Below are 17,176 nucleotides of genomic sequence, written 5' to 3'. Positions count from 1 at the left end.
CCAGCCATCTGAAGGTTAGTGAAAGTTTAGTTCATATTGTTAATGGATTTGCCTTTCTTAAGGAATTAAATGTTCCTGAAGTTAAGGCAGAATCCTTTTGAGATTACAAAACTTTCAAATTGCCTAAGAGCTAAAATTGCCTTAGTTTCTATTACAACTCAGCTTGAAATAATTTTATAGAAAAACCTGTATAAAATTTTCTTGGAAGAACTTTCTTCTTCATAAATGGCAACAGTGCACATATTTAGATTGTCAGCTACATGACTGTATCCTATCATTTGCACACTCTCAGCCATACTCTTTTGTTAACAATATTCCAATCAAAAGAAAATAAAAGCAAACGTGAGATTTGAAGTGGGTTTTTGTATTTTAGAAGGATTCTGTTTTGACTTTATTCATTATGGCTTAGTGTTTTAGTAGTGAAAACCTGAATCAGGAGCCCCATAACTTTTTTGTGTTTCTAGATTTTTCTTCCATGGCTAAATGTTATTTTGTATACTTATAGAAGGATTGGCATTGTTTTCTCTGTTTCTTCCCTCTGACTCAAGTCCTTGAGCCATTTTACTATAGTCTTCCCTCTTATGTACACAAAACAGTAATTGCTTTCAAATTGACCCCATTGGAAAATTCACATATGAAACTAATATATTTCTCTAGTGATATGTAGACTTGCAACAACTTATAAGCAAATGCTGTTTTTTAACATCATTTTTTCATTAAACAGAAAAAGAACTATGATCGAGTAATGAAAGCGCTGGATAGCATAACTTCTATCAGAGAAATGACGCAAGTAAGTATTTTATCTGGTCTTGTACAGTAGTATATTTTTGAGATGTCTGAGAGTTATAGCAATGTAGTGAAATGTAGACTTTCCTATTGTATTGGGTATAATTAAAATCATTTCAAAATCTGTACTGTATTGAGATGTTTTAATTAAATCACACCAGTGTATTATCATGTAACACCGTGACTTCAGGAAAGTAAGTGGATAATTATAAGACAATTATACTTATCAAACTCAGGCAAGAGCCTTGGGTACATGTAGATATGTCGGGATATTTTAAGGCAAACGTTCAATCTGGTACCATCTTCTTAGACTATCAGTTTTAATTGATGGTAGCAATTTCAAAACATTATTTGAGTGTTAAAATAAAATCAGAAATGTTCTTTAAAATGGAAATTTCCCGCAAATATTTTATATAACACAGAATCCCTAAAGCACTTTGGAAGATGCCAGACTGCCGTAGAGTATGGCTTTATGTTTTTGGTCATTGAGGGAGGCTTTGGTGGAAAAGTTTGATGAGGAAGGATCGGGGTTTGTTAGGAAAATCTTATACATCCCTGGGCTATAATCGAGCACTTGGAAAAGCACACACTATTGAATTATTGAGGCCCTTCCACTGCCAAAGACTTGGAGAGAGGTTTAAAACTCATCATTGTAACTAGAAATTAATAATCCGAGATTAACAACACACATTATATGTGCAGCGTGCATGTAGTGGTTTCAAGGCTTGATTGCCCTAGAGACCCTTGCAGGCTTATAATGAGTATTACCCTGGGTCCTTTATTTTCTCTGGGGAGGGAATGGTGGGACCCTCCTGTCCCAGGGCTCACCAAGCTTTCTCTCCTCCCACTACCAACCCCCAGAGTCATCTCTACTCCTCTACAGGAAGACAATATTCAAAAAGTAAATTTTTGCATTTCCATTTTGATTCTTGATTCTTTTGATCATCATTTATTCATGTAGTCAAATATTCATTCATTCACTCAATAAATAGTGTGTGTCTGGCAAATCGTAAACAAGAGATCCTTTAATCCACAGATGCTATTATTTGCTTAAAAAACCACCTTCCCTTCGGGTTGTTTTTCTATGGCAGTACCTTTCTGTATTACCTGAATTCTTTCTCAGACAAGCACTCCTTATTTGTATAGGGAAAGAAAACAATAAAATGCATTTATTTCCACTTAGGAGAAAAAAAGAACATCCTGCAATATCTTACACAAAGTTACATAAACATATTTAGTCATGAAAAAGACTTTGGTAGAAGGTATTTATGCTATATACCCTAGACCCTGATTATTCTTGGATTTAAAAATAGCTACCAACTCTGACTCTGGAATCAGCTCTCTGCCAAAAACTGCTTTCTTTATTCTGGGTCATGTGTAAGCTATTTTAATAGGAGGCACTGTAGACGACTGAGCATCAGCCTAGGAAGTTAGGGGCCAACATCATGTAACTGACTTGTCAATGAGTGCGGCCTGTGACCTTGGCGAGTTGCTTAATTGCTTGATGCTTCAGGGTGAAGGTAGAAATGTACTGCTGCACCCTCTTTCAGTGCGTACTTCGTAGGGATACTCTCAGGGTTTATCCTGTCAAATTCTTATCCTGTCAAAACCTTTCTGAATAATCACATTATATCGTGCTGTTTTCTAGAATGTACTGTCCTATACATAGCCCTAGATTGTCACAGAGGGAGTGCTGTTTGTTTTGTGAAATGGTTGTCTGGATAAATCCCATTAAACACTTTTTAGAAATGGATTTGTCTTAGGTCAACTGTGCCCAAGTTTTTAATGTAAAGATCTATACCTGATTCTGGACCTTCAGATATGAGCATGCGTGTGGCTCTCACAAGCTTTGCTTTAATATTAGTTATCAGTTAAAACGGTCATCGTCAAAGAGAATGTTTACAGGACACTTGCAAAGGTGGCAAGACAGATTTATTCAGGGCACTGCCGTAGGGGAGAGAGACTGCAGCATAAACCGAACTCATCTCCAGGTTTTTAAAGGTAGAGGAGAGGAAGCAAAAGGGGCTACAAGTGAGCAAAAAGGCAAGGAAAAGAAGATGGGACTAGGAGACTTATGTAAAAATGGAAAGTTACGGAAGGGGATAAGTGGAGAATTACCAAAAATGGTTTGGCAAAGTGGGCTGGTACAATATACATTTTGTGGTTTGGCTGCATCGTGTTTTCTTGAGCAGAAACTCAACAGGGCACTGGAGAGTGGTCATCTTTAGGGACATAGCCTGATGTAAATGGAAGCCAGGCTAGAATCCAGACAAGTGTTTTAACACAGTGTTTGGGCAAGGCATTTTTGTGGCATGGAAGCTCACGGTTTCCATCACCTTGGGAGAAAAGGCTACGGTAATTGTTGTTCCCATGTTAAGTCCACAGATGTTTAAATCTTACTAGCTTAGGCATATTGTTCTGTCTGATTTTCCTGTTGTAAAAAGGGAAAAAGGGAATTTTTATGAAAAATCAAAAGTATAATGACTTTTTTTCAGGCACCTTATCTGGAAATCAAGAAGCAGATGGATAAACAGGACCCCCTTGCTCATCCCTTACTGCAATGGTATAAAATTTTAGTTTTCATCTTAATGAAGACAGCATCCTTTTCTACTGCTTGCTTTAAGAGGAGAAAAAAAAAAAAAAAGCCGGTCTTACAAACCCTGCAGTGCTACAGTTCTGTAAGCTTAGGCCACCTGGTGATTTTACAACCTGAGAGTCCTTAATGACTCTCACTTTAATTAAGTCTTATACATCACAAGGGGCGGAGAATGCTGTCACACGCACTACCCGGGAGAAATAGTGCATTTGACAGCAGTTTGCCTATAGTTTTAAAAGATGTGATTAACTAGATTATGTGGCAAAGACATTTTGGTTCATTTAATTTTCTGGTTCAGTGAGGACTTAGAGATCAAACTCAGTGTTTCAACCTTTATTATTGAAATCTTTCTAATCTAAAATAAATGTTTTTCATATGTTGCTCCTTTAACAAGGGCAGTATAAATATGATTAACTCTTTGCTTGCTCACTGCAGAAGATGCATAGTTTCGGAGTGAGCCAAGTGATGGATAAAGTGTTAGCCCAGCATGAATTCTAGAAGGAGGGCTAGACTATGAAGAGGAAAGGTGGTTTGAGAAGTCACCTTGCTGTGATGCCCATTTCAAGTAATTTACCCTCTTCTACTTCAAAGAATTTTTCCTCTTGTTTCTCATTTGCAAAATGAAGATGCTAGTTTCTACTCAGCATTCCTTATACGGGTTTTATATACATGTCTCTTGGAAGTAACTTTGAAAACTCCAACTCCATGAGATTTACCATACAGAAATACAAATGTAAGGCTTGTAAGAGATTGATATGAATGAGCACTTATTCCATGCTATGACCAGGAAGTTTTAAAAAGCAGGGAAAGGTGGGTAGAGGCAAAAGAACCTCGCTTCCTCAAGATTCTGATTACTTAACTTGCACTTCATTAAAATTTTGTAATGCACATTTAATTTAGCTTAACAAGATTATAACAAAAATTAGATATAGGCCAGGCGTGGTGGCTCACGCCTGTAATCCTAGCAATTTGGGAGGCCAAGGTGGGTGGATCACCTGAGGTCAGGAGTTCAAGACCAGCCTGGCCATCATGGTGAAACCCCATCTTTTTTTTTTTTTTTTTTTAAATATTTTAAAATAAAAAAAGAAAAAAGTTAAATATCTTAAAATTTATAAATTTATAAAATTTGTTTTAAAAAATTAGATATAGAAGCCTTCCCTAAGCCTTCCCTATTTGTATATGTTATGATCTGTTACTAAATTTTGATACATTAAGTAAAATAACACCAAATCTCCATTGTAACCTTTAAGTTTTTCTCATTGTTATATTCAGATTGAAGGTAAAAATTGCAAATATCTAGTTGCTTTCTTTTTTTCCTTAAAGTCAGACAATTAACTTTTAATTCTGGTGATCATTTCCTTCAGCTTGTTAGTCACTCTTTTTTCAAAATAAAGAGAGTCTACCAAAACTTGGTGTACTTTTCCCTACTTATTATTTTATGTGCTGAAAGTATAAAGCAGTTCCTTTCAGATACTTGAATTTAATTTTTTTCAATTGAAGTGTCTATGTATGTTGGATTTTTATATATAAACCACTATATATATCAAGTCAAAGAGATCCTCAAATATTTAAAGAAAAAAGTCTTCTTGAGAACTTATCCTTAATTTAAGCAATGTAAGAGAAGAATAAAAGAAGCAGCTCCATGAATCACCGCTCATCTTTGTATTTGGATTATCATTATTTGAAAGTATATTCAGAAATATTCAAATGTTCATTTTGCTAATACTTGAGGTTGTGCTTATTAAAAACTGTGTCTTAGGTTTTAGGAAACTACATCCTAGTGTGTTTTCTCAGATTAAAATATTATCTTTTTTGTTATATAAGCTCTTCAAATTGTTTCAAGAAGCAAACCTAAATTATGCAACTAAATGAAATTATTTCTAAGTTTAGTTTATGGAAGAGCAAAAATAAGTTTTAATCACTTGCCAGCTAAGAAAAAGAACTTTAAATATATTTGGCATATATTTGTGACTAATGGATCATTCTAATTTCAGGGTGATATCAAGTAATAGGTCACATATTGTGAAACTGCCAGTTAACAGGGTAAGTTGTTTCTTTACGTATGTACACAAAAATGGGAGGAGTACTTACTATTTGGGAGAAGTGACCTCGTGATTTTTAGGCAGCCTCTAAAATAACTGAATAAAACCAGGTTAAATCTAATTATTTAGTTTGAAATAGCCGTTTGTTCACTAGCTCCAAGCCTTTCCAAGATAACAAATTCATACTCAGGCTGTTTCAAGTAAATAAAAACACCAATATGAAATCATTTAGTCATTCCACAAACAATAGAAAAATATTATATGGCGATTGCTCAGAAGGAAGTTAATGTGCTTTGTAATCACTGTCAGTTTAATGTTGGCACATTTCCACTTTTTTATAGCTGAGACGCTATTGACCTCAGCTTACTTATCAGCCTAGTAAGCTTAAAAAATAATAATTTGTAAAAAGCTAATAGTCTCTGAATTTCAGTTCTGATCATCACCTAAGAACTGTATTAAAAATCTCATTTTCGCCGTCTATGAGCCTCTAAATATAAGATTCCTATGTGCTATTTTCCTGTATAACTATATTCCTTAGAGGATGTCATCAAACTATTAATCCAAAAGATTCTGCTTTTCATTTCTTTCCATGACCAAAGGGGAGACTATATTTGAATGTAGGCCAAAATTCCCAATTTTATAAATATATGTAAATAAAGCATAATGAAAATTTTTACAGTTTATAAACTTTTCTGCTTAGCAAACTCCGGAATCTTTCCCCAGTTGAATAGCTAGTATATACTTACGGACTCAATAATAAAAGTCTTAAAAGAAATGTAATTAAGAAGGCAGACCTGCTTAAATATGATTGCATACTGTATTCCAGAGCTAAGTATAAATGACTTTGGATTGTCTGTTTCCTGTTCCTTTCCCATTGGCCCAAAGGATTATTCATCGTATTTTATGTCCTTTTAAAAAAAACTTATACAAATTAGCTTGCTAATGTGGTTAGTGTAAAATTACTGTAGTTTGAAAGTGGGTAACTCTTAAACCAATAAAATTTGCAGTTGTCTTCGGCCTGAATATATGTTAAGTTTTATATGTTTTTGTTTGTTATTTTTAAATGGCAGCAATTGAAGTTTATGCACACTCCGCATCAGTTCCTTCTTCTCAGCAGTCCACCAGCCAAAGAATCCAATTTTAGAGCTGCTAAAAAACTCTTTGGAAGCACCTTTGCATTTCAGTGAGTAAGGCTTAATGTTAATGGGGGTGTGCTCCACCCAGTTTTCCAGAAATGTATGGGGAAGATACCACTGTCTTTCAGTGAAAAGTCATTCATGTCGAATGGTCATTCATGTTGAATAGTCAACTATATAATACTTGATTTGGCAATCCAGAACCTTCAGAAGGCATCATGACTTATTATGTTGTGACCCACTTTGAAGATAACTGATTTTCTGGTTTTGCTTTTTCCTTTCCATTTTTTTTAGTGGCTCACACATTGAAAACTGGCACTCCATCCTGAGGAATGGTCTGGTTGTTGCTTCAAATACACGATTGCAGGTAAATTTGCTGAATGCTTTAATAAGACTTCATTCTTCTTCAGAATTGAGATTCAGTAAGCAACCCTGTTGTTGGGTTTTTACTTGGAAAAGAGGAAGCATGTGAGCTTTAAAACATACGGAATTTTTAGTAGGCATACTAGAACTGAAGCAGAAGTCATCTATACATGATGATCTAAACCCCAAATGGATCATACAATGAAAAGAAAGAGAAAGGCTGGTCGCAGTGGCTCACACCTGTGATCCCAGCACTTTGGGAGGCTGAGGCAAGCAGATCACTTGAGGCCAGAAGTTCGAAACCACCTTGGCCAACATGGCAAAATCCTGTCTGTACTAAAAATACAAAAAAAAAATTTAGCCAGATGTGGTAGCGCATGCCTATAATCCAAGCTACTTTGGAGGCTGAGGCAAGAGAATAATTTGAACCCAGGAGGCAAAAGTGAAGGTGACAGTGAGCTGAGATCACACCACTGCACCTCAGCCTGGACGACAGAGCGAGACTGTCTCAAAAAAAAAAAAAAAAGAAAGAAAGCATAATTTCTTATGAGGAAACAGTAAAACAAATCACACTTTTAACTTAAGTGGAAAAACATTATCACGCACAAAGTAAAATCATACAGGCATTCTGTCTGTTAATTCAACATACATTTCTTGAGTACTGGTCCTCCATATGAATGCTTTTAGAGACTAAATGTAAAAATAGTGAAGTTGAGATTGGATACTAGAGAGCCATCTGATACCTGCCTTTGCACCACCAAGACAGTATTTGGTGTCAATAGCATATCGTGGCTGTCATCTTCATCTTTATTTATACCTTTCATCCTGCAGATTTCACTTCACTCTCTTGCAACTGAATTTGTTTGCATCTGACAGCATAGGATGTAAGGAAATGAGATGCTAAACTCAGTCACTGGAGCCAGATCTCATATTACCACAACATTTTAGATGATTCAATTAAATGTTAAATGTTAAATGCATTTAGTATTCAGTTCATACTAATAGCATGTGAGGGCCCAGGACATAGAGATAATAAGAAAGAAGTTTAGTTGTTCTGAGCAGTTTCCTAGACCAGTTGAAGGGTTTCAGTTAATGAAACTTATGTAACTTAAAAATTGTAACAAAGGATAAGAACAGGATGACAGATAGTGTTATTTAATGAAAATCTGAGTAGATCACTTTGTTTATACACCAATATATAAATTCTAATCAAAATGCCTTACTGTGTCTTTCAGACCAAATTTAGTTTCTAAAATTTTAGTTCTATTAAAATAAAGGCTTTCTAGTACACGTTATAATAAGTGTAATAAGTTACTGTCTTTATTACTGGTAGGATGGAAAACATTTATTAAGAATCTTTTTCCTCTAGATAGCATTTTTCATATATAAACTGAGTTTTAAGCACAAGGATATTAGTACTGTTTTCAAATGAGACCTTGGAATAGAAGCTCTATCATTTTTTTCTGAGACTGAATGTTCTGACATGAAAGTGATTGCCTTCTTTTGTCAAATATGAACATTTAAACCATGGACAAACCTCTCTCTTGCCCCCACTCTTTTCATCTTAGCTCCATGGTGCAATGTATGGAAGTGGAATCTATCTTAGTCCAATGTCAAGCATATCATTTGGTTACTCAGGTAATCCTGTATTTCATTTCTTACTTCAAATTTGTTAGGTTTTAATTTTCTTATTGTTTATACTCCATGCACAGCTTTCTGTAGTGCCTTATTAGGTATATTTTTATAAAATTTATTTACTAAATATCAAAAGCAAAAACAAAGCTCAATGTCAAGATGAATTTATAATACTCTTCCTAGTGTATAAGACAGAATATATGTTTTGTCAATTAAAAAATATTTTATTTAATATTTCTTAAATTTATTCCTTCCACAAATGAGTACTGAGACTGTATTATATGCAAAGCACTATGTGGGGCACTGAGAAGTACACATACATAGTAACTTTAAGTGTAATTCTATATCATGCTAATTTCTTATATTTGGATTATTGTATTATCTATAAAGAAGTTTTGAATATTATGGAAACATTAGAAGTAGAAAAACACCCTCAAAATTACCTTTCTTTTTAACAACTTCTTGTATATTTGGTGAGATTGTAGGAAAAAATACTTTGAAATAAATTGAAAGCTTGTGCTTTGAAGGAGCCTGGTGAGTTCAAAACACAGAAAGAATGATCACCAAATTGTTAGCATTAGTTATCCCTGTTTGTGATGTTTTTTTCTTTGCACTTTAACATTTTTGGAATATTTTATAATGATCAGTATGATTTATATAACAACTTACCTATTCTAGTTTAAATGTAAAATAATTATGCTCATTGTAGAGATTCAAGCTACACAGAATTTTTGAAGAGCAAATGAAAATTTTCTCTACTACAGCTTCAGTGTTCTGTGTATTTTCCTTCACACTTTTAAGTGGTTTTATATACATATAACTGCATATGTAATTAGTTTTGCTTGTGTGCTTGTATGTGTGTGTGTGAGATTATACAATCACATTACATGTAGAGGAGATGTCATTCACATGGTGCCTGGATGGTAAGTCTTAATATCCTCATGTTATAGGAAAGGATACTTAGAGATCTGATAACTAGCTGAACATTAACGAGAACTACCTAATTCATTTACTAAAGTTCATGATCTTCCAACCATAACAAGTTGTTTCGCAGTGATGGGAAACTTGGAATGCTTAAAACTGGATTTATAATTAGAAATACTAAAAGAAAACAGCAATATCGATAAATGCTAAAATGCTTATGAAAAGATAACTTTAAAAAATTAGAAGATTGCCTGTTAACAAAAAAAGAAAAATTGGGATAAAAACTATATGAAAAACTAAAATATAATCATTTAAGTAATAGCTATTGTTGTTCAACAAAGCACCCTAACCTTAGGGCAAAATAACAACTTCGTTATGCTCATAGATTTTATGGGTCAGAAATCTGGGGTGGGACCTGGCTAGGTGATTCTTTAGCCTCTTGAAGTATCCGCTGAGTGGCACTCAATTGATGGACGGACTACACTGGCAGGTCTGAGACAGCCTGACTCATATTCAAGAGTTGAGAAATTAGACTCCATCTCTTGGTAGCAAAGAAATACTGTTGCAGTGATCTCTGAAAATATAATATGCTAAAATAACACTAAGAAAATTAAAACCAGGACATGTAAAATACTTTAGAGATAGGAAATGGAATAACAAAGAAGAAATTGATTAAAATCAGACTCTAAATCTGGCTAAAAGAGTACAAAATAAAAATCTAAGAAATCAGCTTAAATAAATAAATACCTCCTCGGCATAAAGAAAAAACACAGCAAATTATCAAAGTATTGTGATTTTCTGCCTTTTATACTGGTATATAGACACCTTTGATGGTTACATGGAAAGAATCGAGGAAAGGTATAAACTGTGGGAATGGATGTAAAAATTTGTCTGTGTATATGTGCATTTGTCTGGAGAGGGAGTACCTAGGGTTTGTCAAATTCTTGAAGGGCTCTTGATCTGAAACAAATGTTAGAGTCACTACATTAAGATGAAGTAGCATCTGTAGTTGATTTTGAGCGCTGAAAGGGTAGGGGTAAGAGAACGGGACAGCTTCTCTGTGTACGTACCCTTTGCTTTTTGGTCAGAATTGTGTTTGAAATGCAGGGTCTTCTCCTCAACCTGTCCCCATCCACCCCTGGACCTTTTTGGAAGACCTGGAAAAGCTGAATACTTTGTAAAAATTTGTAAACAGGCTTCCCCATCTTATTAAGCCATTTACTGAAACAACTACAAAAATCAACATCTGTCTTAACTTCTGGCTTAATAATAGATGAACACTTGCTAAAAAAGCATAGATACAAATCTACCTATTATAAAACAAATATGTATTTTAGTTCTGCTTTTCTAAATTATGCGCAGTAAGAAATTGTGGCATTTACAGAGTAAGCTAAGATTTGTGACTATCACAGACAAACAAAACTTAATATAATTTGTCTGAATGAGAAGAAATGTTAAATTCTACACAGAAGTTTTAAGTTATATTAATTTTATGCAGAAGAATTTTTATTCTTGCTTTCAATGCAAGAAAAATAGACTCAGGTGCTAAGGGCACAGCCCTTTGTTACTGTCTCTAGCCTGATGTGATCAAACTTTAGCTAGAATGGAACTTTTCATAGTAGGTGGATTGTACTTTGAGCTGCATCAGACAGCTTTGTCCCTAAATTATTATTTTGCTGATGTTTTCAGGGATGAACAAGAAACAGAAGGTGTCAGCCAAGGACGAGCCAGCTTCGAGCAGTAAAAGCAGCAATGCATCACAGGTGTTGTAGTGACTTGAGTGACTGCTTATGATTAGTGAACTGTGGCCTCATTAGCCAGCAGAACTTGGAAAAATAGGCTTTTTAAGTCTGCAGAATTATTTAATGTGGTCATTACTTATAAAGGAATAAAACTCATTCTGAAATGCAATAACTGAATTACCTCCACACGATGATTATTCAACACATATTTATTTATCTACCACTCTAATAGCAGAGATACTCCTAGACAGTAGAACACAGTGATGGCCAAAAGTAGACACGTATTCCAGTTCTCTTGGAGCCTACATTCTACTGAGGGGTATAAATAAATAAAATACATATTTATATAGATAGAATGCTAGATGTTATGAAGAAAAATAAATCAGGGACAGAAGACATTTAATGCTGTCTAGTGGAAGAGGGATCTGGGATGAATGTTAAATGGGATGGTCAGGAAAGGATATTCTAAGAAGGTGACATTTGAGTCAAGACCTACAGATGATGAGTGCATGAGTCATGTACCTCTCTAGGAGAAAGAACATTCTGGGCAGAGAGGAGAATGACCATCAATCCCATGTTGTTTCAGAGAAAGCAGGTATATATATACTGGGCAAATTAAAAATTTATCTGATAAATAATGTGACTTTAAATTTTTAAAAAAGAGTATAGCTAATGTAATATCTGAAAACAAAAACATCCCAGTTTTTCTACATGAGATGTTCCTGAAACCTCTGTGACCTAGTAGATGATGCTATTAAAACATAGGTTGGTTTTGGATAGTTAGATGATCTGAAGTAATTGATTTTGATGTTTGAAAAGATCATGCAAATTTAATTTTATTTACCTTGAAATAAAGAGGCCAAGCTTTTAGTAAAAATAATTATAATTCTATGTTGTGAGGTTATTGAATCCTAATTTACATTTTTCAGTTCACTCATCTTAAGAATAATTTAGTAATGGTTATGTACAGAAATTAAATAAGACAACAAAAATACTTTAATAGTAAGAGAATGCAAGGGAATTGATGCTAGTCTGAATAGGCCTTTTTCCCCCATCCCAGAGCCATCTTAATGACTATTATTTTTTAATGATGAACAGTTAGTTTTTTTACTATAGTGTTTCATTCTGACTCTAAGTTTTAATTTTTTTTTTTTTTTGAAATTTAGTCACAGAAAAAAGGGCAGCAATCGCAATTCTTGCAAAGCCGTAACTTAAAATGCATAGCCTTATGTGAAGGTAAGTTGAAAATTTTACAAACCTCATAGTGTTATTTCCTAGCTCATCTATAATTAAGAATATAAGTATATTTGCAGAGTGCTTATAGTGGATTAGGGAAAGCATTAGTCCTTGTGACCATCTCAGAGGGCACAAATGCAAAAATGGATACAGTGGAGATCATAAAGGTTCAAACCAAATTGCAGAATTGGCAAGAATTCAGACAGTGATATATTTTATTTCTGGCAGATAATTCCAGAATGGTAATTATATTTTTCTGATCAAGTAATGCTTATCTCTTTAGTTAATGTGCTACTTTCCTGTTAAATTTAGTATTTGAATATATGATACGATGAAAAATGTGAAAGATGAACCAAGCACTGAGGAGATAACCTATTAGGTCTTCCTGTTCCCACACTGAAATTACTATTTTATTCTGTACTTAGGACAGAAAAATTGATGGGTGATTTGCAAGATCATATACCTTTCTTTGTTCTTGCTTTAAAATATGACTTTAGCTAAAAATTTATTTTTTCTTTTTGTGTTAGGAGTTTAGTAGCTACTGTCAACTGTCTTACGTTTTCAACACACAGTGGTTATGTAGGACACGAACTTGCTGTCTACACAGTTCTTAAGTCAAGACCTATCTTCTTTTTGTAATACTTAGATGAGTTCCTTTTTGTTATACCAGTTGTTATTTGAATTATAAAGTTGTTACATGGCTTTTCACTGTTTTTAATCTATATTTCTCGATAGACAGTAAGGTTAAACAATTTTTGTGTTTTCATTAGTGCTTGTATTTTTGCTTTAGATTTCAAAGAGGAGGGATATATTAAGTTGGAATGGACTAGGATTCCTTTAGAATAAAGTGGTTCTTCACTTTTTTTTCCACTTATAGTGATCACCTCACCTGACCTGCACAAACATGGAGAGATATGGGTTGTGCCCAATACTGACCATGTCTGCACACGATTCTTTTTCGTGTAAGTGTAAATGCTCCAATGTGTATATTACTGTCTTTGCCACAAATGGGTTAGTGGTGACTGAATTATCATTTGGTCTCTTTAGTTGACAAGGTATAACAGGTAATTGATTTTAACATCATCAACTAATATTTTTGTTTTATTTTCAATAAAACATTAAGAAAATCTAAACAATGGTTAAATGCTATTAACTTAGAAGAGCTGATGAAAAACATCTATTAACTTAGAACTAAAGAAAAACATCATCTTGGCCGGGCTCAGTGGCTCATGCCTGTAATCCCAGCACTTTGGGGGAGGCCAAGGCAGGTGGATCACGTGAGGTCAGGAGTTTGAGACCAGCCTGGCTAACATGGTGAAACCCTATCTCTAATAAAAATACAAAAATTAGGGGGGCATGGTGGTCCATGCCTGTAGTCCCAGCTACTCAGAAGGATGAGGCAGGAGAAGAGCTTGAACCCAAGAGGTGGAGGTTTCAGTAAACCAAGATAGCACCACTGCACTCCAGCCTGGGTGACAGAGGGAAAATCTGTCTCAAAAAAAAAAAGAAGAAAAAACAAGGGAAGAAAAACATCATCTCTGTCTCTCGAACCATCTCTCTGCAGTATGTATATGTATATACATACATACATATACAAAAGTATGTGTATGTATATACGTACCATAAGTATACATATACTTTTATTTTAAAAATGTGGAACTGGGATGAAAAACACAATCATGAAAAGGTCTTCCTATAAAAGATTGATCTACATTCCATATAATGTGGGCTGGCAGTGCGGTACATTTTGATGTGGGGTTTTTTGACACGGCTGTATCATAAGAGCTACATTAAAATATAAAAGCATTATTTTTCGTTCCTAAATAATGAGTGCGATAGACCAGTCTAGTTTTCACTCTACCCTTGGCTTCCAACCTTTTTCCCATGCTTTTCACACCTTATCCATGATCTTGTCACAGAAAGGATTTCAGGGAAGAATTGAGCATATCTGTTTTGTACTTTATGTCGTTTTTTTAAAAGAAGCTGAAAAATTGCTTCTTAAGATTGCTTCAGTATACTGCGTATCCCTAAAACCCTGCACATTCAGCATTGGATCTGTTGGCTTGTTGACAGACTATTCACAGTGAAACTTATGAGCTGCCTGGTTTTCTTTTGGGTGATTTAAAAACTGTGATGGTTCTTATGATAGATATTTACTGGCTGTAGATTTCTTTCTTAAAAGTGAGGCAGCAGTGAGTATAGTAGAAAGAGCCCTGCTTTGGATTAGATAGTTTGAATCCTGGCTGAGTAGTAATTAGTAAAGTGATATTGCCTAGCTGTATAACCCATCTAAGCTTCTTCAGTAAAATGATAATAATGTTTATCGTTTCTGTATAATAATTTCTGTAATAATCATTTCTGTAATGATCATTTCTGTATCAGTCAGAATCCAAACAGGAAACAGATGACCCATGGAAAATATTTTTGTGTCATCCACAATTAGATTATTTACAAGGTCTCGTTATAGGGAAACCGCTGGTCCTGTGTAGTACCCTGGATCTATTATACATTCCCAGGTACAAAAGGACACAGGCAGGATCAGTCCTGCTGGGAAGCTCCATTGGCCAAACCCTGCCAGAAGCTAGAGAACAGTGTAGCTAATTGAGAAAGTCCTTACAGGTCAGGCTCCTGGGTCAGAAGGACTCCAAGAGAATCCTGGAGGCTCCTAGAGAAGCTGTCTGCACACAGTGCCTTTAAAGGTTATTAAGAGGATTAATTTAGCACAGCGAAGGTCTTGGCTACTGAAAAGATCATTTAATATTTTTTTTTTTCTCTTCTTTCTTCGCTATCTTGATTGTCATCCACTATTAGATGCTTGGCCTTCCAAAAAGGAACCTTCAGTCACGAATTTGTTTCATTGAGAAATCTTGAGATTTTGACAGAAAAGGAACTCCAGAGTCCTTTTCTTAGCCTGTCATTGAATCAGTTCATCTACTCCTGCATCTTGCTAAAATGCAAATTAATCGAGCTAAGTAAACAACCTTCGATATTTAAATAGACAGTACCGTTTTTAGTATTATCTCTTTTGAACTTTTAGATAAATTATACATAAAGTCTATCTGTAGGGATATAAGTGTTCCGGGGGTGTTTACTGGAGAAAAGCATTTCTGTATTTCATAAGCAAAAACTGAGGATAAATCATAAAAAGAAAAGAGAAGTACATTCAGATACTTCCTAAATAATCTAAGGAAAAATATCATATTAAGATAATTTTCATTGCTTTATGAACACAAATCAGATTTCATCCTTTTTCTCTGAGACTCATTAGGAAAACTGATAAATTTAAAACACATCAGGAGAATCTATCCACTCATTAATACACATTCTAATTACAACCATCAGTTTCTTTCTCTATAAAAGACATAATTGCAGAGTTCTACTAGTGGTGAGCCTCCCTAGTGTGTGGTAACACCTAGAAAAAGAATAAATCAATGAGAATGAAGATAAGACAAATCTCAATTTCTTTTCTTTTTATTTTAATTTTTGATAAATTATGTGATCCTGGATGTTAGAAGCTTTGCCTAATGACTAGGATGTGAGTTAATGTGGTTATCTTTTTTTTAAAATCTGTTATCAGGTAAAAATATTAAAAATTAAAATTAACTCCCATGCTAATCTGATTTCCGAAGTTGAGATGATAGAACAGTCACATAATATACTAATCACGTGTTTTCCAACAAGCAAACAACACAGAATGAGAGAAAAATTGGAGGAAAATTTTAGGGAACAGGCTGGTATATCAAAAAAATAAAAGTAAAATTTAAAGGAAGATATCAGTTTTAAAAAAAGGGAAGAGGAGAATTAGAAGTTCAAAAAATTTTTGTTGCAAAATTCCAAAATGAAGAAATTTAATTAAATATAAGTGCTCCAGGCAAAATGTAATAGTTCAGATGTTATAAACAGATCCAAGCCAATTCTTAGTTTCTGGAAACTGTGAGTAAAGCTCGATTACATGACTAACTTTGAAATGCGTGTGTACTAGGACATTAAGACCCATATGTAGAAATAAGGAAGCTGTTTTCAAAAGGATTGGAGATGTGAATATAAGAATGCATAAAATGCTCACGTTATAATTGTTTGGTGAGTATTTGCCCTCGAAAAGCTTACTAATACTTTAAAACCAGTATACAAATAGGAGCCCATTATGTAAATTCCCTGGCCAACGTCTCAACTTCTCCAATCTTTGCGGTAATTTTGTACATCAAAGAGACTTGAGGTCCGAGCTGCAGTTTCCCGTTTCTTTTTCCTTGCTCACCATAGTCGTCAATTCCCAAGTTTATCTTTTCACAATTTTCTCCCAATGCCTTTATTCCCATGGATACATTATTCTCTCCTGCAGAGTACATCAAAAGGTTATTAGTTCTCTCTGTTTCTAATTTCTTCATCACTCTCAACCTCAACCTCTTTTGTGCGATGCAAGATTTATTAAACATTACCATTATTACACTAGTGATATTCCTCTTTAGTATTCAGAAATTGAAGATAAGCAAAAAAGGGAGAAAATGTCCCATATTATCCCCACTTAGAGCTAACGTGGATTAACCTTTGGTTGTACAGCCTACATTCCTATGCTAATAAAATTCTAAGATCATACTATTTATACCATATTCATTTGCCTAAAGCAGTGTTGTGATTATTCTTTGCCAATACAGGCTGATAGTTAAATAAAAACATGGCATTCAGCAACATACAGAGCTCATTTTCCCTTACTTCAAT

The 17,176-nt window shown here is 34.4% G+C and overlaps 1 protein-coding gene across 2 annotated transcripts in view; it reads left to right on the top strand.

Moving 5' to 3' along the window:
• The window catches only part of PARP8 (poly(ADP-ribose) polymerase family member 8), a 182,479-nt gene that overhangs the window by 158,186 nt on the left and 7,117 nt on the right, over positions 1 to 17,176 (top strand). For both annotated transcript variants that reach the window (XM_074386021.1, XM_039466976.2), the window contains exons 18-26: positions 725 to 790; positions 3,282 to 3,349; positions 5,377 to 5,425; positions 6,495 to 6,607; positions 6,855 to 6,927; positions 8,492 to 8,561; positions 11,172 to 11,245; positions 12,391 to 12,460; positions 13,338 to 13,422. In XM_074386021.1, coding sequence (XP_074242122.1) covers positions 725 to 790; positions 3,282 to 3,349; positions 5,377 to 5,425; positions 6,495 to 6,607; positions 6,855 to 6,927; positions 8,492 to 8,561; positions 11,172 to 11,245; positions 12,391 to 12,460; positions 13,338 to 13,422 — 668 coding nt within the window. The remainder of the gene's footprint in view (positions 1 to 724; positions 791 to 3,281; positions 3,350 to 5,376; positions 5,426 to 6,494; positions 6,608 to 6,854; positions 6,928 to 8,491; positions 8,562 to 11,171; positions 11,246 to 12,390; positions 12,461 to 13,337; positions 13,423 to 17,176) is intronic.

This window comes from Saimiri boliviensis, chromosome 1, assembly GCF_048565385.1.
Source record: "Saimiri boliviensis isolate mSaiBol1 chromosome 1, mSaiBol1.pri, whole genome shotgun sequence".
Taxonomy (NCBI): Eukaryota; Metazoa; Chordata; class Mammalia; order Primates; family Cebidae; genus Saimiri; species Saimiri boliviensis.
This window is presented reverse-complemented; position numbering and strand designations above follow the sequence as displayed.